The 22,838-nt window shown below is 46.2% G+C and overlaps 1 protein-coding gene across 1 annotated transcript in view; it reads left to right on the plus strand.

Annotated features, from left to right (window-relative positions):
• DNTTIP2 (deoxynucleotidyltransferase terminal interacting protein 2) overlaps positions 1-22,838 on the plus strand; it is a 228,946-nt gene that overhangs the window by 180,432 nt on the left and 25,676 nt on the right. Inside the window, exons 5-6 of the mRNA XM_086922456.1 lie at positions 13,286-13,450; positions 15,268-15,377. Coding sequence (XP_086778582.1) covers positions 13,286-13,450; positions 15,268-15,377 — 275 coding nt within the window. The remainder of the gene's footprint in view (positions 1-13,285; positions 13,451-15,267; positions 15,378-22,838) is intronic.

The following is a 22,838-nucleotide window of genomic DNA, read 5'->3' on the forward strand; positions in this document are numbered from 1 at the left end:
ATCCTACCTGGTCCGGGTCGGTCAGCCACAGCATGAGTGGATTCAGTTGGGATGCTAAAAGGCCTGTAAAAAGCTTGATGTCTACATTCAGGAGAGATATTGGTCAATAGGACCCACATTGCTGGGGATGTTTCCCAGATTTGGAAATTACAACTGTAGATGTTCCAGTATGGAAGACTGAACCATTCCCGGTCCGGTGATCGCGTTCAACAGTGTGGTCAAAATGGGCGCCAGAATCAAGAGGAGCATCTTGTAAAACTGAGCCGGTAAGACATCCAGTTTCCCTGCAATTTAAGATGGTTGATGATAACCTTTTCTTTCCTGATTGGTCGATCTAGCCTCAATCACGCAGTGTGGGCACCCTTGAGGTAGGAGTCTGGGCCATTTCCATCCGGGGTCTGCTGGGTGTAGATGTACTCGTAATACTGGTGGAAGATGAAGGCATCCCCTATGATTTTGTGGTTATCATGCGCCCAGAGAGACTTCTACCCAGCAGTTTGCCTTTGGGCACGAAGTTGGTTGGCCTGCAGGTACCCAACCTTGCCGCCTCCCACATGAAAGGAATGACTAAGTCTAAGCAGAGCGCACTCAGCCATGTCCCAATACAATCCTGTGAGCTGCCTTCAAACGTGAGATGTGCATTTGTGTTTCCTTTCCATGCAGATGATACACAGCAGATATTCTCCTTTAGGGATCAGTCCAGGGACTCATTTGCTAGATTAACGGGCTGCCTGAAAGACATCACCAGCTAGATGAACAACAACAAGCTGAAGCTAAATGCAGACAAGACTGAGATGATATTTCTTGGTCAGCCCTCTCCCCTGCTCGCAGGACTCTGGTGGCCGGCTGAGTTGGGAACTGTGCCTTCTTTGGCTGAGGAAGCCAGAAATTTGGGTGTCAAGTGGTACTCCGCTCTATCTTTTGAAACCTACATACATCATGTCTCGACAATCTGCTTTGGCAAGCTGAAAACTTGAAAAACATTCCTGCACCTCTTGCCAGAGGACAGCAGGAGGACAGTAGTCCATGCGAAGGTGACATCTCATTTAGATTATGCTAACAGTCTATACCTGGGACTCCCCAAATATCTGATTCACAGACTTCAGATGATTTAGAACGCAGCAGCAAGACTTATTCGCAGAGTGCCTTTCTGTTATCATATTTCCCCTCACATCAAGCTCCTTCATTGGCTCTCGGTTGCAAAGCGCATTGAATTCAAGGCCTTGACCCTTGCTTTTCGGGCAATGCTCAACATAGGACCTAGATACCCCAGAAAGAGACTCCTCCCGCATTAATCGGCCTACACTCTTAGATCTAACTCCAAGCACCTATTGCGCGTCCCCGGTTTTCCAAGGCCAGAAAGGGAGGAAGGGCCTTCTCGGTCAGGACAGCTCAATCAATCAATCAAAGCATTTATATAGCGCACTACTCACCCAGAGGGTCTCAAGGCGCTAGGGTCGATCAATGCTATGCTATGGAATACACTACTTCTACATCTTCGTATACTGGACTCTGAATCCGACTTTCGAAGGCACCTGAAGATGTGGCTCTTCGGCTAGGCTAGTCTTGTCCCTCATCTGCTCACCTGATTACCGCTAAGCGCCGGGACACCTCTGTTTGAGGTAGCTTTTTGCGCTATAGAAGTAACACTATTATTATTATTATTATTATTATTATTATTATTATTATTATTATTATTATTCTCCATCTTGTGCCGACGAAGTTCATCGGCCGCAGAGATTGTGGTTAGCTCACCTCAAATCATTGCTTTTAGTGCCTCCCAGAGAAAGGAGATGGAAGTATCAGCGGTATTGTTTAGGTCAAAGTAGTTTGTGATTGCTGGGGTGATCTGTTCCACAACCACAGACCTCTGAAGGAGGGTTTCTGTCATTCTCCACGGCCGGAATGTCCTCTGTGAAGGCAGAAGACCCAGGACCTGAGACACTGCGGCATGGTCAGATGGGGAACGGGGTTTTATTTGAATGTCCGTAAGCAAAGTCTGGATTCCCGCAGTCCCCAAAAAATGACTGAGCCGGGCGCAAGTCTTGTGGCCATGGGAATAAAAGGTGTAGTCTGGTCTGGGGGTAGAGGTCTCGCCAGAGATCTCGGAGGCCCAGTTCCTGTAGCAATCGAGCCCCCGGCTCCTGTTTAGCTCATTGTGAAACACCAGATTCAAATCCCCACACAGGAGCACCCTCTGATCCTGATGGGACATGACCTCTGCCGGCACCTGAGGAAGAAAGGTTTCCTGACGCTCGTTGGGCGCGTAAAGGTAACCCACAATAATGGAATGATCTCCTACATGCACGATGTATGCTCCCACAAATAACCAAAACTTATTTGCTTACCTGTTTACCGGATATGTCAAAGTGCTGAATCCAGGTATCCAGCACTGAGTAAGAAAAGTAACTGCTTAACTTACCTGTAATTTACTGAAAAAGCCTATTAATGTTATTGTACTGTATCTGCTAGGTGTTGAAACCTACTGCACCCCCTGTAAATCAAACAAAGTACAATTTCTATTGCATTTTCAAACTGTTCTGTATCCAGTAACTTATTACTGGAAAGTATTTAATGCTTACCTGTGCCAGACTTGCTTGGTTCTAAAAATAAAACAGTATATATATTTTTATACAAACACAATTGGCCTAGAGTTCAGTTATTGAGTGTGTGAATTAATTTGCTGACTGTGTGTACATCAAATGCTTAACACTGTCCTCTGATACTGCCTTACTGCTCCACCACTCTACCACAAATAGAGAGTAAGGTTCTATCCAACTTTAACCTCTGCCTACATCTGGAGTCACCTGGGCTCTATACACGCTATACCTCATTTTGGTGTTCTATATTAAGTGCCAGTTTCTTACACCTGTTACTTAGTGTGATCAGCAGATTGAAAGGCTTTATGGAGTAATCCATGCCCAAGTCTTCATTGGTCCTTTTTTTAGGTAGCAGATTTCCTTTAGGAAAATTACGTCTAGCTGAGTGGCTTCAGGGTATTACAAGTGGTTCCTCACTTAATCGGGACATTCCGCACTTGACGTTCAGTGAGACAATAGTAACCATCTGAGATGAGTATGAACCAGGCGGGCAGTGTGTGGAAGTGCAGTTGAGTATCCAGAGCAATGTGTTAGGGCATAGGTTTCCTCAAAACAAGCAAACTCCACATATATGTAAACAGTAACCAACCTCTGAGGTCCTCCGGAAATATGGTATGAAGGGGCTCCTACCCGCCCCCTCCTCCACAAAGTGAAGAACCGGGGGAAGTGTCCCTACCTCCTTGGATTTTTCTCAGGCCAAGAATTTCCAAATGCAGGCTAATCGCTGGGTCAAAGTAAACACCATGTGTCCCCTCCCATCCTTACCCCAACCAGAGTGCCAGATTTTATGCAGGCTCTGCGTATGGCGTGGCACAGGGGAATGTCCAATACCATAGGTGCTACTGTGTTAGATTGTATCTCCGATCATCGCCAAAGTTCCTTACAGCAGAGGGCCCAGGCTCCGGGAGTTTACTGCTTAATTATGTCATGACATTTCCTCCTGAGGCGAAAAGCCGGGAGTAGGCGCAACTTGCTTTTTTTAAAATACAAAGCCCCATTTTAGCCTCACCTGCTGCACCTTTGCTCCCCTTGGGGCCACACTCTCCTGCCCTCAGTGGTCTCAGCGCTGCCCGCGGGACCCTGGGAAAAGGCACACACCACGCCGCCATCACCGCCGAGATCACGGGCCACGCCCCCTTTTAGGCCACGCCCCCCGCAATCTTCATAAAAGACCTCGCTGAGTACGAGCGCGGTCTGACATTTCCTCCTGAGGCGAAAAGCCGGGAGTAGGCGCAACTTGCTTTTTTTAAAATACAAAGCCCCATTTTAGCCTCACCTGCTGCACCTTTGCTCCCCTTGGGGCCACACTCTCCTGCCCTCAGTGGTCTCAGCGCTGCCCGCGGGACCCTGGGAAAAGGCACACACCACGCCGCCATCACCGCCGAGATCACGGGCCACGCCCCCTTTTAGACCACGCCCCCCCTACCGCCTTCCTGACAAACATAAAAATGTGCCATTTTCGGAAGCGCAGCGGACGAGCGCAGCGGGCGCGCCGTTTGCGCGCCGAAGGCGCGCCTAAGGCAAGCCCGTCTGCGCCCGTCCGCGCCAGACCGGGCCCAGGGGCCGGTCATGCTGGCCATACCATTACATACTCGGCCACTGCTTTAAGGGACTGGCAGTCGCCCAGCCTCTCACCTTCCCCCTCTACCATCAGACGTATCACCATGGCCGGCATCGGTCAACCAGATCGGCACTTCATCAACCTGGCCGTATCGTCCAACTTGCCCATTCAGAGCAACTCCACTATCAGAGTTCTTTACCTAAACACTCGATCTTTGGTAAAACACCATGCTGATATCTTCATTCTTCTCTCGAACGAAAAACCTGATGTCCTCCTGCTCACTGAAACGTGGCTAACCGCAGACTCACTCCCTGACATACTGGCAGCCCTCCCTTCAGATTATTACATCCTCCGCGCCGACCGGCCAGGAAACCGTCCTGGGGGTGGGGTAGCCGCCATAATTTCCAAACACCTGTACTCCACCCCGACTTTATCCATCCCCCTCCCGGGAGTTGACAATTTCATCTTCAGCCTGAACACAGATAGCGGGGCCCTAACCTTTCTCCTTCTCTACCGCCCCCCTCACCCGATGCCTAATTTCGCAGCCACTTTGTCTGATCAGTTGATCAACCTTCTCACCTCCCACCCCAGATTCGCCCTTGTCGGCGACCTCAATTACTGGTTCAATGACCCCGATGCTGGACCCCACGCCTTGGAGACCTTTGAGGCCCTCTCCAGCCTGAACCTGTCGCAACAAATCTCTTCGCCCACACATATCAAGGGCCGTATCTTAGACCAAATATGGACCCAAAACCTCACTCTTTCCTCCCCTTCCGTCTCACCCTGTATTTGGTCCGACCACCATCTAATTGATACTACCTTCTCGATTAGCGGCCACTCCCCCACCCCCAGGATGGCTGGTGGTCTATCCCGCAAATGGAATGCCTATGACGCTGAAGGATTCATCATGAACCTGTCAGACACTCGCCCTGTCTTTGTCCCATGCATCAATGTGGACAATCTAGAAAACATTACTTCCCTCTGGCTGCAGTCAGCAAGTGACAAATTTGCCCCTCTCACCAAATTTCCCCCGACCAGACATCAAAACTCCCACAGATGGTTTTCGGATGATTTAAAAAAACTTAAATTGATGGTACGTCAATCGGAAAGGGCCTGGAGACGTAACTATTCCGAACCAGCTAGACTACAATATACTTCAGCTCGCAGAGACTATAAAATAGCCATAGTCTCTGCCAAATCGACCCATTTCTCGGATAGAATCTCTTCCTCAGATAACAAATCAAAAGAAATCTTTAAAATCATGAACGAACTAACATCTGACGACAGAACACTCCCAGGCCAGACTCCCACCCAAGAATCCTGTGACGCCATCAACCTTTTTCTCACCGAAAAAATCAATAAAATCAAGGCATCCATTCCCACGGTCCCTCAATTCATCGCTCTGGAAACCCCACCTAACAACACTTCTACGCTCACTGAACTTCCCCCCATCAATGTTACCTCCCTAGTACAGCTTGCCTCCCGGATAAAATCTGGATCCCCGCTTGACGGCTGTCCTCCATCAGTCTTGCGAAGAGTCTGTCATTCTTTACCGGAATGCATTCTACCCCTCCTGAACTGTTCACTCAGCACAGGCACTGTCCCGAGTTCCTTCAAAAAAGCAGTCCTCGTCCCGCTACTGAAGAAACCTGGCGCAGACCCAGCGGAATTGTCCAATTACCGCCCTATCTCGCTCCTGCCTTACTTCTCTAAACTCCTTGAAGCACATGTCACCAGGTGCCTCTCCAACTTCATTGAGTCTTCATGCTATCTGGAGCCTAATCAGGCCGGGTTCAGACCTTCTTTTTCTACCGAAACTGTCATTCTGGCTGTACTCGACACGCTGAGAAGAAATGCCGACTCAGGAACCCCCCAGGCTCTCGTCCTCCTAGACCTCTCCGCCGCATTCGACACGGTTGACCACAACATCCTGCTTAACCGTGTCGAACAGGCTGGCATCCACGACTCTGCTCTCAGCTGGATCCGTTCCTTCTTGACTGACAGATCCCAAGCTGTCCGCCTGGGCCCCTATTCTGCACCTATGACCCCCACAACCTGTGGAGTCCCTCAGGGCTCCTCTCTATCACCCCTGCTGTTCAACTTATACCTCTGTCCCCTACTCCACTCACTTCGCAAGTGGGACATTACAGTTTTTAACTATGCAGATGATCTGCAGATCATCTTTCCACTCAACTCCCACAATGCAATAGACAACTTCCACTCTGCTATGCGCCACATACTAGAGTGGATGAATTCCAACCAACTGAAGCTGAACCCCGGGAAAACTGAGCTCCTCCTCCCAGGCGCCAGTCTCTCTGCCTGGGGCACTCACTTCTGGCCGTCCGAATTGGGCCCCCCGCCGTCCCCTTCCACCTCTGTCAAAAGCCTTGGCGTTATAATTGACGCCGAGCTCTCCCTCCGACCCCACATTAGTTCCGTGATCTCATCCTGTTCCTTCCAGCTTAGGAAGATCCGGAAGGTCTGCCATCTCCTTCCCACGCCGGCCCTGACACAGGTCATCATTTCTCTTGTGCTCTCCCGTTTGGACTTCTCTAATAGCATCTACCATGGACTCCCCAAAACTCTCCTCCACCGTCTCCAGGTGGTTCAAAATCAGGCAGCCCGGATCATCTTCAAACTTCCCAAATGGCAATCTGCCAGACCCATGATACACAAACTGCACTGGCTACCCATCGAACAAAGGGTGGCCTTTAAGCTGGGCTGTCTTACGTACAAAGCCCTCAATTGCCCCAGTCCTGCCTTCCTGGTTTCTCTGATCACCCCCTACTGTCCAAATCGCAACCTCCGCTCTACCCATCTCAAATCACTCAGCATACCTAAAACCAGAACCAATAAATTCGGCGGACGAAGGTTCGCATTCTTGGCCCCAAAATTCTGGAACTCCCTTCCCCTGTGCATCAAATCTAGCAGCTCCCTCCTCCATTTTAGGAAGCTGCTAAAAACTTTTCTCTTCCCCCCACCCTGTTAACCCTGCACTAACCCTCAGTTCTGGAATTTGATGTCTCACAGCGCCAGGAAACCCACGGTGTCAGTGCGCTTTATAAATCCCATTTAATAATTTAATAATGGGCAAAACAACCAGCAGGGCAGTGCCTCAACAGCTCAAGTAATGCTTGTAGAATTCAGAAGCATGAATAATGCACTAGTTTGCTGCTGGAAAGGACGGCCACCCCACTTCGGTGCTCATCCCCACAATGCCATCTCTGCACTTGCTGCTGGGTCTAGCATCCTTATGATTCATCGCTGAGCAGGTCCCTGTGTCCCAGCACCTTGGCTTTGACCTGCTGTGTGCCACAGAGGGTCCGGGCCTCCTCGCAGTCTCACCTCTGCCACACTGCAACCAGCTCCAGTCCACGCTGATCGCGGATAGCTGCCAGCCATATAGTGCTGTTCATGATAAATGGCGACTGAGTCCCCACATAAGTTGACAAAAAAGTGGCGGTCATCTGCAAATCAGTCTTGACTCTTGCTCTAATGAGAAATCTAGCCCGAACTGCCAGTCCTGAACAGGAACTCAAGCAACCAAATACCAGTTTTGCCCTTATTAGGACTCATCAGTCAGTTGGCAGAGATTAATTAAAGCAATCCATCTATTGTTTTTTCCCCTTTTTTGTATACATGTGTGACCCGTATAGCCAGGCATGTCCCCGTGTAGTAAATATCGTTTTTAACAAATTCTTTATAGCGCAGACTTTGACTCCGCATACCTTTACTCCACATTGTCCTACTACCCCGCATACCATTACTCTGCATTTTTTTACACCGCATGTGCATTTATCACGCATGCCTTTACAACGAAAATCGTTGTAAAGGTATGTATGGTAAATGCACATACGATCCACGTCGTTGTGAGGAATCAGGCTTTTCCGTTTCCTCACATCGACGTGCACCGCCCCTGACAGAAAGAGGACGTGATGCACGAAGCAAAAGGAGAGAGAAACCACGAGGAGAGAGGTAAGGGGGAAGGGGCCTGGGATGGGCGTTAATCTTTAAGGTATTAGGGTAGTGTTTGTGTAGTGTTTGTGTAGTGTAGAGAAGTGTTTTAGGGTAGTGTTGTGGTGTTGGTGTAGGATAGTGTTTTAGGGTTTAGGGGAGTGTTTGTGTAGGGTAGTGTAGGGTAGTGTTTTAGGGTTTAGGGTAGTGTTTGTGTAGTGTAGGGTAGTGTTTGTGTAGGGTAGTGTCTTGTAGTGTAGGGTAGTGTTGGTGTAGGGTAGTGTTTTGTGTAGAGTAGTGTTTTAGGGTAGTGTTGGTGTAGTGTAGGGTATTGTATGTGTAGTGTAGTGTTTTAAGGTTTAGGGTAGTGTTTGTGTAGTGTAGGGTATTGTATGTGTAGTGTAGTGTTTTAGGATTTAGGTTAGCGTTGTGGTATGGGTGTTGTGTAGGGTAGTGTTTTAGGGTTTAGGGTAGTGTTAGTGTAGTGTTTGTGTAGTGTAGGTAGTGTTTTAGGGTAGTGTTAGTGTAGTGTAGGTAGTGTTTTAGGGTAGTGTTAGTGTAGTGTAAGGTAGTGTAGGGTAGTGTTGTCGTGTCGCACACCATGACCGAACAACCACCCCCCACCACCACCCTCCACGCCTGGACCCCGATCAGCACCGAAGACACCATCCGCACGATGAACTCCATCCACTCCGGATCACCGACCGACCCCTGCCCTCACCACGTCTTCAACAAGGCCGACGCTGTCATCGCACCCCACCTGCGAGACATCATCAACACATCCTTCGACACCACCATCTTCCCTGAGAGCTGGAAACACGCCGAACTCAGCGCTCTACTCAAGAAACCAACAGCGGACCCCACCGACCTCAAGAATTACCGCCCCATCTCGCTCCTCCCGTTTCCAGCCAAAGTCATCGAGAAGACCGTCAACAAGCAGATGGCCGCCTTCCTCGAGACGAACGGATCCCTCGACCCCTCACAGTCCGGATTCCGAGCCAACCACAGCACCGAGACCGCCCTCATCGCCGCCACCGATGACATCCGAGCCCTGATGGACAATGGAGAAACAGCGGCCCTCATCCTCCTAGACCTCTCCGCGGCATTCGACACGGTCTGCCACCGCACCCTAGTACGGCGCCTCAGCAACATCGGAATCCAGGACAAGGCGCTGGAATGGATCATCTCCTTCCTCGACGGAAGAACACAGAGAGTCCGCCTACCACCGTACAAGTCAGAGGCCTCCGAAGTCATCTGCGGCGTCCCCCAAGGATCATCACTGAGCCCCACCCTCTTCAACGTCTACATGAGCCCCCTCGCGGCCATCGTACGCAAACACAACCTCAGCATAATCTCCTACGCCGACGACACCCAGCTGATCCTCTCCCTGACCAACGACCCCGCCGCCGCCAGAGCCAACCTGCACGAAGGGATGAAAGAGGTAGCCGAGTGGATGACGACCAGCCGCCTGAAACTGAACTCGGACAAGACGGAGGTCCTCATCCTGGGCTCCTCACCCTCCGCCTGGGACGACTCCTGGTGGCCTCCCGCCCTGGGCACCGCACCCAAACCGACAGACCATGCACGCAACCTGGGCTTCATCCTGGACTCCTCCCTCTCCATGACCAGGCAAGTCAACAACGTCTCCTCGGCGTGCTTCAACATCCTACGCATGCTACGGAAGATCTTCTGGAGGATCCCCACCGAGACCAGGAAGACCGTCACCCAGGCCCTCGTCACCAGCCGACTGGACTACGGCAACGCCCTCTACGCCGGTACCACCGCCAAGCTCCAGAAGAGACTCCAGCGGATCCAGAACGCCTCAGCCAGACTCATCCTCGACATCCCACGAACCAGCCACATCTCCGGACATCTGAGAGACCTTCACTGGCTCCCCGTCAACAAAAGAATCACCTTCCGCCTCCTCACCCACGCACACAAAGCCCTACACGACCAAGGCCCGAGCTACCTCAACAGCCGAGTCAACTTCTACGCTCCCAAACGCCACCTCCGATCAGCCAACCACGCCCTCGCCGCCGTCCCCCGCATCCGAAGAGCGACTACAGGAGGAAGGTCCTTCTCCTACTTGGCCGCCAAGACCTGGAACTCCCTCCCGACCGACCTGCGCCTGACTCAAGACCACCTCTCCTTCAGGAAGAAGTTGAAGACCTGGCTGTTCGAGCAGTAGCGGCACCCCCCCCAGCGCCTTGAGACCCTACGGGTATGTAGCACGCTTTATAAGTGTCACTGATTGATTGATAGTGTAGGGTAGTGTTTGTGTTGTGTAGGTTAGTGTTTTTTGCAGGGTACTCTCACTTCACTTTAAAACTTTTACTAGGAGTATACCTTTACCACACATGCCTTTGCGTTATAATGGCATGCGTGGTAAAAGTATAGTCGTGGCAAAAGTTTGCTTTGTCATAAATTGCGGAGTGATTGTATTTGCGCGGTAAAACATTTGCGGTGATGGTATGCGGAGTGATTGTAAGCGGAGTGATTGTAAGCGGAGTTGCGTCATATATTCCCCTATGTGCCCTCTGCTACTGGAACTGACCTATAACCAACCAATAACTCCTAATATGGGTAGCTTATGTTGTATTCACACCAGATCTATTCTCTGTAATGTTTCAACTTCATATAATTTTTGAAAATCTGTTTAACAGTTTTGCTGTAGCGGAAAGCAAAATTTCATCATAGCTTAAAGTTAGACAAAAATATTTTAAATGTGCCCCACATAACATCTAATTAATCTGGATAACATTTTAAATGCTAACCTGTTTGTAGTATATATTTTTTTGAGTGTTGGAGTTTCCCTTTGCATTTTATGTTAGGACAATAATTTATCCAAATAAGTAATTCGAATGGTGCTGGAGACACGCGATTTTTTTTGCGGTTGTGACCAGACTACAGAAATGAATGGACTGTTGATTTGGTGGTCAGTGCTGAGTCAGTTAGGGATTGTTTTATTGGTGTTTAGTCTTTCATTTAAAGGAAGCAGTATCTAATGCTCCCCCCCCCCCCCCCCCCCCCCCCCAAATGTGACATTAAGGCTTGTGACGGAGGCACCATAGTTTCTTCTATGTAGGGAGGATTTTAGGTATTTGGTGCCACATTAACAAAATAAAGAATTAAGAGTCCAGTCTGATGAGTCATGATTACTAACCTGTATTGCTTACTTGATGTAAAGTTACCTCAATAACCTTCTGAAAAGTGTTCTTTTTTAGGTCTCGCATGCGCTGCTCTGCGAGACATTTAGTAAGTGAGTTTTCAAAGTGCTACCACACGCTTTTGCTGGCCTCAAGCTTGCTGTTACGTGCGCTGGCATGTGCGCAGCCGCCTTCTGGCTTTCCTCCATCATGGGTCATTAAGTGCATCGCTCGCGGGCACCCTTGCAGCCCGCGATCACTTTCGCCGCCAATGCTGGTTACATGTTCTTTCATGTATTAGTGTGACAAAATATATACACTACTGTTGGGACCGAGGCTTTCATGGTACCGGATCGTTGAACAGTTTAAAGGTGTTGTGGCAGTTTTGGGTAGGAGATTTTTTTATTGTATTGCCACTTTGTCATTTTATACAGAATCATAAATACCCATGATTTTTGTACAGAAATTCTAGAAATGCCAGGGCAAAACGACGCGCTGCAGTCCCTGTTATGCACTTTTGTTTATGTTGAGGGGTATCCTAATACACTTCCGAGCAAGTCGTAAAAACATTCCGGTTCCTGTTTTTTTAAGGCGTTGACTTCCGGTGAACGCAGCTTTCTTCCGCGTTCTGTTTTCACCATGTCTCAAACCTCTCTCCGTCTGCCTGACTCAGTCTAAAACCTCTTCTCTCTGCCTGACTCTGTCTCAAACCTCTCTCCCTACCTCTACCCCTGACTCTGTCTCAAACCTCTCTCCCTACCTCTACCTCTGACTCAACCCTCTCTCTCTCTCTCTCTCCCCCTACCTCTACCGCTAACGTCTCAACCCTCTCTCTCCCTACCTCTACCACTCAGTTGGTCTCAAACCTGAATGCCTCTCCCTACCTCTTCCCCTCGACTCTGTCTCAATCCTCTCTCCCTCTGCCTACCTATACCCCAGACTCTGCCTCAATCCTCTCTCCCTCTGCCTACCTCTAACCTGACTCCGTCTCAAACCTCTCTCCCTCTGCCAGCTCTACCCCTGACTCAGTTTCAAACCCCTCTCTCCCTCTGCCAGCTCTATCCCTGACTCGGTTTCAAAACTCTATCCCTCTGCCTACCTCTACCACCGACTCGGTCTCAAACCTCTCCATCTGCCTAGTTTTAACCCGACTCAGATTCTCTAAATAGTGTCATAGTAAGGATTTTTGGGGTCCTGGATCAAGATATTGTTTAACTGTTTGCCACTGTTAAAGTTCAACATAAAATTTAGCAGGTTTTTTTGGCATCACGTAGGGCATGAATTATCAGGGAATTGGTAGTATAATTCAAATTTATACAGGGGCCACCAAAAATTGTCTTGCCCGGGACGCCCAAAGAACTGAGATAACACTACTTCCCGGTTTTCTAAAATCCCTAGCAAGACACAAAAAAATACATATCAACGTTGTTCGTTTAATAGTTGCACGCAACCAGTCACTTGTAAACTAACATTTATTACTTTGATTGCATGGTACATTTTGTCCTGGCTAGTTTATAAATGGCAAATATTCTTGAAGTTCTGCGTTGTTATACTTGTGTTATCAAATCGAAGTCCTATCCTATAGGACCCTTCCACCTTGTGGTTTCACTGACCCTTCTTCAAAAAACAAGCATAGCTGATAGGTCTCGCCTTTGGGACCTTATAAGCTTTTAGCCATGCACCAGCTGATGTTATCGCACCAAGGATATTGTGCTGCATAACTAAATAATTATAAAGTCCAAAAAGCGAGGCCTATTGGCTATTCCAATGCTTGTTATGAATTGTCACAATATTACATGCATATTGATTGCTGTAATGTAAACCAGCGATTCAGAGCACTAGTAGCACCATCTGTCCTGCACAGGGTGGAATTACTAGTGACATCCGGGCTAAATAATGCTTTATAGTTGATCACTGCTTTTAAATGAAAGAATGCAGACTGTCCTATTTCATACGTATCACAGATTCTGTAACTTGTGTCTTTTACATTCAGGGTTTTATTTGTTCTTCATATTGCCTTACAGGAAGAACGAGCGAAGACAACTGGTGAGGGCTGGTTTGGTATGAAGGCTCCAGAATTAACTGATGAATTGAAGAATGATCTGAAAGCATTGAAGATGAGGTCTGCAATTGATCCAAAGCGATTTTACAAGAAGAACGATCGAGAAGGCTTTCCTAAGTATTTCCAGGTATTGAAAGTGGCGCCAACTTGGCACATTATAGTATTTATTAAGAGGTATTGTTCAGTTCTGTACTTCCCATTCTAGAAATCAATTTGTATAATATTGATATAATGGTTGATTTGTTTGGGGATGCAAACACTACATTGATATACTCATCGAGATTGTGCTTTAGCCCCTGGGTGCTATTTTTAAATTGCTTATTTAAATCCAACACAGTGAACCTACAGCAAGATTATTAGATGTGACCCCCTTGAGCCTTTTGCTCTCCTGCTTATTCAGCTGGGATGATGATAAAACATAACAGAAGCACTACTGTGTCAACTCCAGATTTATTGATCTAAGAAAAATGAATAGTCTGTGAATTCATGAGTCAACTGACCAGGAGGTCTCTTGAATTCATTGGTGGTGACAAGTACAGTATGAACTTTCAGGGCCCTAATTTATTCTCTCCTATACCCAAGTCTCTAGTAAGGATCACAGAGTAGATTTTCATATAAAGATTGCAAGCAGGTTTCTACTGAAATCATGAGAACGACCTTCATAAGTAACAAAAATGTAACTGGTATTAGGTTGAGTAGGCTGTTAATTTATTTCGCTTCTGGAGAGTAAAAGCTCAAGGATTATCGCTGTCCGAGTTGGGCACTTTCTGTGGGTAATGTTAGCCTGAGCAAAAAATATGGTTGCTGCTGTTTACTGCCACACAACTGTGGTCACGCTGTACCCCTAAACTTTTACAACTTAATGGCACGCCCAGGACTTCAGTGGATCAGGGACGTTGTTAACCTCGAATCGTGAGTCAGTGTGTCCCAAAGACCAGATTCAAAACAGCATTTCCAAACGCAATCAATAAAGAAAGGTCTGACCCAAAAAGCGAGTTCTAGATCAGAATTTAGAAAGCTAATAAATGTTATAAAATTCAAAAGGTACAATACAGAAATAAAGTGCAGATGCAGCAAATCTCATTTACACACAAAAGCATTGCCATGAAGGCTCTCAACAGAATAACAATGCAGAATGTTAGACACATTTGAACATTGGCTTTCTCAAATGTGCAGCAAAGTCATTAATAAATCATGCAGTATCCCTAGTAGACCAAAAAGCTCCCCCAAATTCATAGATTTCTATAGTCATTTTCTTCATAAATCATTAGAACTGCCAAGTCACCATGGTGTGAGCAAAGAATTGCATTTCTAACAAATCAAATTACAGAATTAGGAATCTTGATATCACCCTACCACCATAGCACTAACACACTACATTAATATTGATTCAAGCGCTTTGAGTTAGTGCCATCTGGAGGTGTCAGACAAACTAGTTACATAAACAAAAGTAAATCGTTTTGAAATGAATGCAATACCACTTGCCAGCATAAGGTCCTTGAAAATAAGTAACAAAGCTACTCGCTCTCTTCAAGAATGGTATCACTCGGATATAAACAGACCCCATCTTGCTTCACATAGTGTCGGCAGAAATACAAACCGAGAATAAATAGGATGATGTGACATCCATTTTGGACAAGATTGCACCATGGCCTAACTGAGGCTTAGTTAGCATAAGCCAGGAAAACACACTTTAGCAAGTCATAGCAAATTAGTTTGAGCTGCAGTGATTTCATGCCAGTATACACATATAATTTCAAGTGTAAATTAACTGATCTTCTTACTATTAATGTGCATTTTGAATAAAATGCACAAAAGCGTTAACACTAATATGCACAGTTGCATGAAATTATTCGGCCAATGAGTGCATGAAGGTTTTTTGCAATGTTTTAGATCCTTTCCAAGTTTTTAGTCAATTGAAATTTTAACTTTGAATGTCTACAGGTCGGAACTGTTGTTGACAGCGCTGTTGACTTCTATCATTCAAGAATTCCTAAGAAACAAAGGAAGAGAACAATTGTGGAAGAACTACTTGCAGATTCTGAATTTAGAAGGTATTTAAGATATCTTGCTTACTAACTTGAGTTTGATGCCATCATTTTAAATGTTGTGGACATTGACAATTCAAGTTGTGGAAAAGTGCATAGACCAGGTTATTGCTATTAGTGCCTGTGTTCTTTGACATTTGTGCCATTTATATGAATTCTGTGAAAATCTTTAATCGTGCAGTCATGAAACAAAGATAATTATCAATATTTTTAAATGTTTTATGGTAGTAGTGCTGTGATGCCAACAAATGCTGTAATGGAGACCAGTGTAATCAATGAAGTTAATTGTGGATACATATTTATAAAACATTATATGCAGTGTCAAATTACACAGATAAAATTAACATTAATATTACACAGTACACAAATATAGCTATGCATAATATTTTAAAGGTACAACCTATAACCACACTCGTATTAAAAACGGATCCTCCTGTAACTAATAAATTGTTCTTTCCTTTTCCGGAATAATAATAGTATATAATGAGAAGCAGCAAAAACTATTAATCTATCCTATTTTAAATTGCGCCATGCTGTTTAGTAATTAGGAATGCATATTCTTTATCAAGGGCATCTGCCACTTAAAACTAAGTTTCCAATACAGATCTCGGACTCTTCAACCAAATGGCAGAATGGGCTGCGTTTGGTCTGGTATATATCTGATGACCATTTTAAAGAAAATATAGCTAACAGTAAAGTGCTGGTCTAAATGTTGCCTACTAATGCCTTTACCATCAGAGGTGTGATGTCACCTAAGTAATTTCTAAATGTAGGATTATATTTAATAACCAAAAAGTCTTTAGTTGTACCTCCAGATTAGGTGGTTTTGTACAATTCAGTTGAAATAAGACCAGTTTTACTACTGATTGGCCCATATATGTGACAGACCCAGGCATTGAAGCATAGTATTGTTAGTCAAGCCTCAGACCTTTACATACACCAGGAATATCCATTATTTTACACAGGGCTTGCTTATAAACGATTAGGGCTTGGTTGCTTCTCAGTTGAGGTTAGTAAAGGATTTGCCTTAACTTAGCCTCATGTTCAATAGCCAGATCTCTAGGTCCAATATTAAAGGAGTAGGTGGTGTACTGGTGTTGTAAACATAACGTTTTTGTGTACTTGGCCTCAGTCCATTTTAGTTTGCCCAAGTTCTGGTACCCTCACAGCTCAGAACCATACAGCATTGCGGATAAGAACGGAGCATAACTGTACATAAAATCAATTGACTTAATTTCTTGTGCAGATCTTTGTAGCATTTAATGGTAGGCATCTACTAAGTAATGGCCCCCGTATGTGCTAAATTAGTCTAAGCATAGCTCAGCAGATTCTCAAAAGTAAAATCTTGATGAGCACCATTTCCTCATGCCTGAAAACAACTTTGGAGTGGTAACCAACGTCACAAAATGTTTTCAAATGTTGGTCATAGTGAGGAATCACTGGGGTCTGAGGCATAGAAACCCTGCCTTCACTGTGCAACCACATTTTCTTTTTTTTTGCCACAAAATATTTCCAAACCTGGTCTTTTGTAAGTCACACATGGTGAAGATTAATACATATAATATTTACCTGTGATTTCAAAATATAAGGCTACAAAAGATCTAGGTTCTACATCGTGCTGTATACTTATGCATGATAAGTCTGAACTTGGGGGCATAGCTATAGAATCTTATTTGAGGGAACTTTTTGTGGAGTATGGTATCTGAAGTTCCACTGGGTTTAGATTGTAAAGTCCTGTTATTTCTATTGAGTCTGGTTTGGGTTCGACCTTGGTGGAAGTACATTAAGTGTTTGATGGTTAATTTGAATAAACTAGTCTGACTGGGATTTAACCTCGAAACTATTTGAAGTGATGCAGTGGTAAGGCGTTCTATTGCATCTTATTTATTTAATTTATTTAAGAAGTTTTATATAGCGCTAGCCTGACCGGAGGGTATCGGAGCGCTTCACATCGGTTACATACCATAGGAAAAGATAGCAGCACAAAGTACAGTAAGGCAAGACAGTTCAGCAATAAGTCACAGTGCCAAAGCGGTGGAGGGTCCATATCAAGATCCTGACTGACATCTGATCCGGGTAGGGAAGTGTGAATCTCCAGGCTCCAGTTGCTCCTATCTGTTCGTCAGGGATCGGTCAAGGAAAAGGATTTTGAGTTGTCTTTTGAATTTAGCAAAGGATGGAATAGTTCTGATATGCAGGGGAATGGAGTTCCCGATTTTAGGCGCGTTACAGGCGAAGGACGTGGCGGCGGTTTTCTGTTTTCGGGATTTTTGCGGGATGAGGAGTAAGGTGTTGAAGCTTCTGAGGGTCCTGTTCTGCTCAGCTTTTTTGAGTTTGGCCGCCAGATATTCGGGTTTGCCTGTGTGAAGGGCTTTGTGGGTGAGGCAGGATGTTTTGAAGTTCGCCCGCAGTTCTATAGGAAGCTACTTGAGTTCTTTGAGAGCAGGAGAGATATGATCAAATTTCTTAACTCCAGTGACCATCCTGGCAGCCGCATTGAGAGTTGTTTTCAGGGGAGCAAGGTGTGTTTTAGCTATTCCGGAAAGGACTGCGTTTCCATAGTCTAGTCTTGACCACACCAATGCTTGGGTGGCTTGCTTAAGATCTTAGAGCGGGATAAAAGGTTTTATTTTGTTTAGAAGGTTAAAGAAGGCACTCTTCGCTGAGATCTTAATGTGCTTGAACATGTCCAGTTTTGAGTCTAGAGTGATGCCTAAGGGTTTAACAGAATCAGCCAGCTGTAGTCCTGCCTGTTTAAATAGTCTATCGTATGAAACCTCTGATTAAGCATTTCAATGTTGTTGAATGATGTAGTGGTAAATTCTGTATTTGGTCTAAGTTTAGCACTAGTAGTGGTTTGTGGAGTGCAGCATACAAGTTCGATACTGAATGTAGCTTGCATGACCAGCAACATCATTATACTTAACTCCATAATGAAGACGCCTCTGCGTTGGGTTTGGCCAGACATTTTGCCTGTGTTCATTGTGCCAAGGGAATTCAGCTTTGCCCTACTGACTGGGCATCAGGCAGGTCAGAATTGTTCTGGTGTTGCGTTTGTACTCATTGAGAAGTAGCATGGCCTGACAGTTCAGACTGGACAGTTCCTATTGAAGTAGGACCGAGCCTGATTTACATATGGCAGGTTCCCGAAGGGGGTGGCACAGTGAACAAAACACTGGTGGATCGGAATGCGGCTCAGTGTAATTACAGTGGTTGAGATTTATTCAAGCATTCCACCCATCACATTATTGTGTACCTCCATGTCCCAGAAGAACCAACAACGAAGTTTGCAACCAGACTTGTCTTCCCACATATGTCTGCTTCCCTTGGGTTTTATAGGCAGGGTCATGCACTAGCATACCAGGTTGCAGATAAGCTTTGGGGCACAGACCACTTTGTAAACATGTTCACACTGCAGACATTCTCATGACAGGCAGAATACGTTGCAGACTTCTTAAACTCTGCCATGCTATGTTCTTAATAGCCATTTTTGGTACACCGCATCTCCACTGCCCACCATATTGGTGTCCCTACCAGGACGTCTTTGAGTTCTGACTGGAAGGTAAGTGGTTTTGCTCATTCACTTATTAACGGGTCTTTATTTAACATTTATTTCAGGTTTCCTTGAATGTTCTCATAACGTTTTATTGCAGGGTTTAATTTTCTCCTCTTACTGTTTCAATGCCAATGTCCTCTTCAAAAATTTAAACAGATGAACACTTTATGCCAGTTTTATGGCCAAAGCGCTGTGCACTAAGGGACATCTCCTAGCCAGGAGATGCTTATTTACTTTACTCTTCAAAAATATGACATTCAAGGTAAACTACGTACACAGCATATCTTGCTTGGGTTGACCTCACACAGCATGCATGTATTTCTTGCAAAGGGAATTTTCATTAGGTGGCTTCCTGTTAATACTCTGTGGGAATCCAGCCAAGGACATTGAGAATGCACCTTATTTAGAAGTAAGTGTTGACTTGTGCTACAATGGTGCATCATTTTTGGTGGCTGGATGTTGCTGGTCACCTTCGGTGGATTCATCCCAGCCACCTTTTTAGTATTGCCACTCTGAAGGCTCCTCACACCTGTACAGTGTTTGGGCCATCAACCACTCTTAAATATCACCACCCACTGTCGCGAATTCCGCACCTGCAAGTATCTGCAAATTGGAAAAACTGTAAATCAAAATACTTGAAGTACCTGTGGTTCTGGATGACATGTGCAAACCTCATAGCATTATTACAGTAATGATGGACCATGCACCTGCTCTAGATTCACATCCAAAAGGAGGGGGGGCCCTCTGGGGTTAACAAAACTCCTAGTCAAATCTCCAGGAATTTCAACTCTTTACCATTATTGGTTTTGCATGGGCCTGATGTTGTTGAACCTGGTACTCCGAAACATCTCTCAATGAAAGACAATTGAAGCATTAACAGATGCACTAAGTGGCATCTTGTAGCACACCCTTCTGAAAAATCTCGTGCATCAGCACAAGACTTAGAACAAAAGAGAAGTATGAGAGAGTGCAACAGTTCTATTCTGAGGCTACCAATGTTTTTCAGTCATCTAATGCCAGACGTTATAATCAACCTATGCATCATGTTGCCCTGATTCCACCTAAAGTCTTATTTTGGTCAGGTATCTGAACCTTCACAGTATTTTTTTAGTTCCATCTGAGATGTTACTCTTAAATCCTCATTTGATTCCCTCCGCTACACTCGAATTTTCGTTCACCACTCATCTTTCTCTGATGACTTTGACCGGCTTAAAGGGCCATGGGCGTGGCATATTCAGTATCTGCAACAACATTATGAACACCAAATCTTTACGGTCTTTCTTCCAGGCTGCAATTATCATCACTTCACAACATTGTTACTATCAGCTGAGCTGGTTTGGATCCTGGCAATCCTGCAATTAATATAGCTCAAGTAAAAACTGAAACCTGTCACACATCTGGCTGCTGGAATCCTTTCTTAGTGTCTTAGTTAAACAGATGAAAGCAAGAGGCGAAACACTTGAGGACTCTCAATTTCTTTCTGCGGAAGGACAAATCCAAGATGCTCATGTCGAACCAGATTCTAGCTGCCCTGGATCCAGAAGACAGGACGGTGCTGTTGGACCAGCAGGACGCCTATTTTCATATCTCATACCTGCAGTCCCACAGTTGCTATCTGCAGTTCAACGTGTGCCACAAGCATTTTTGGTTTTTTATGCCCCCTTTGGCCTCACAAGTGCCCCTCTGGTGTTCAATAAGGTTATGGTGGTGGTTGTAGCAAAGCTTTGGAGGTTGGGGGTCCCAGTCTTCCCCCTACCCTGATGACTGGTTTTAAGGCGGGTCCACCAGTCAGTCATGGACCACTTCTAGACGGTCATACAGCTCCTTCACTGAGGCTTTCTTTCAACTGAGCTATTCCCGGTGCAGTGCACTTTCATCCTTCTCTATCTGGATAATGAGCAGAGTACATTTGCACCATGATCCTGTTTGCGTATCTCTCCACGGTCTCAAGGAGAGTGGCTCTGAGGTTTCTTGTCCTGCGGACCTCGTTCATCCTGCCCTTGAACCATCCCAGATAGATTAAACAGGGTGGCTCTGTAGTTAGATCTGAAGTCTGTGGGTTCAGAACTAAAGAAAATTGCCAGATTCTATCCAGATGTCGGAGGAGATTGGAAAAGACCTTCAGTGGTGGGTGCTTGACCGCCATTGGACAAACAGCAGACCCCTTTCTCTACCTCACTCACAGGTGATGGTGTGACAGATAGGTCACTGCTGGGTTGGTATGCCACCTGGGAGAGGTGGAGAAAAAACTCATCAACTTGCTGAAGTTGTGAGCTATTCGCTTGCCGTTGAAAGCCTTTCAGCCATCTATCATGGCAAGTCTGGTTCAGGTCCTCCCATACAACCCCCCACCTCCATGCGCTATTGCAACCAGCAGGGTGAGGTTTGGATTCTCGGCTCTGCGTAAGGAGGCCTTGTGCCTCTGGGCCCGGTTGAGTTGTAAGGCCATTTCCCTAATCGTACACCATCTAGTAAGATCTTTAAACATCAGGGATGGGGTGGAGGGAGGTGGGGCAAAGTCAAGATGGCTGCCTAAGCAGACTTTCATCTCGTTAGCTCTGACTTGGCCCACTGACATTACTGGCCGTGCAGAGTTCTATTGGGCTCCTGGAGGGTGTCTCCCTGCGGTCCGATGTGTGGTGACCCCCGCTTCTGTTCTCCAGAGCGCCATGTCTGTTCCTGAAGAATCAGTGTCTGCTGCAGCAGAAGCAAGATGGTGCCTGCCATACTCCGGTTCTGTTGACTTAAAGGGCACCTGGCCACGGGCTGGCATGGGTCTTGGGGGAGTGCCACATAGCACCACCTGGTGATTGGCATTTGTGCAACATACTCTGGTCGCCATGTGGACCTCAATCGGTGCCTCCACTAAGGAGCAACTATCACACCACCGTGAGTCAGAGGAACTGGGAAGCTGAGAACCTGCTCAAACCACTAGTTGGATTGGATTGAGGCGCACCTCTGATGGAATGCTGCATATGTGCTCTGTGTCACAAATGTGGGGGCCTGGATAAAGCGATCTAGATGGAGGTTTGCTGGCTTCACAGTCCCCTAATTCCCTACTTGCTCCCCCACGGCCCACAAACTGCTTCACCCGGGACCAGGGCACGTAGCCTGCAAACGGGGCTTGCTTTTTGCAACCTGTATGGAGATGTCTTCCCGCAGGGGTTTCTGAAGTGAGCTGCTGGCTACACACTTCCCATTTCCATGGGCAGCTCCGGTTGACATGGTGCTATTCAAAGGTAAGAAGGACACTTCCTTGAAAGTTATATTGACGTGCGTGAGCTCCCAGAAATTGCACCAGATGTTGACCCCTGGCCCGCGGCCAGACTAGCTTGGCAAGACTCAGGAGTCACCTGTGACACGCTCATTTAAGGAGGAATTGTACTGGAGCATATGTGACGACATCACAGGCCTGAAGGGAGAAATTGCTATGGAGATATAGGACAGTAAGCAGGACTTGTCCGCTATGGCGCAAAGAGTAGTGGATCTTGAAACAGCCTAGGAGGCATGAGAGTACGAACTGGAACAGGAACTCCTTTCCCAGTGGGAACAGAATGTGAATCTAGAGTTCCACCTCGAGGATTTAGAGAACCGTTTGAAGCGCCACAGTATTAGTTGGGGCTGCAACAGACAGCGCAGAAGGGAAGGACATGGAGGTGTATGTCAAGTGACTTGTCGAACACATTTTGCCATCCTTCAGGAGGAGGAAATCCTTCTGGACCGCACACATAGTGGCTTTGAAATCTTGGAAGGAAAATTAAGCTCCCGATATACTGACCTATGTTTACTACTGTAGGCAAAGGAGGACATTTCAATGGTGGTGCCCTCCATGGACTCTACCGCCTTTGAGGTAAAAACGCTTCACAACTACCAGGATCTGCTGGTGAACACACTGCAAACAAGAAGTAACT

This window comes from Lissotriton vulgaris, chromosome 5 (genome assembly GCF_964263255.1).
Source record: "Lissotriton vulgaris chromosome 5, aLisVul1.2, whole genome shotgun sequence".
Classification (NCBI taxonomy): domain Eukaryota; kingdom Metazoa; phylum Chordata; class Amphibia; order Caudata; family Salamandridae; genus Lissotriton; species Lissotriton vulgaris.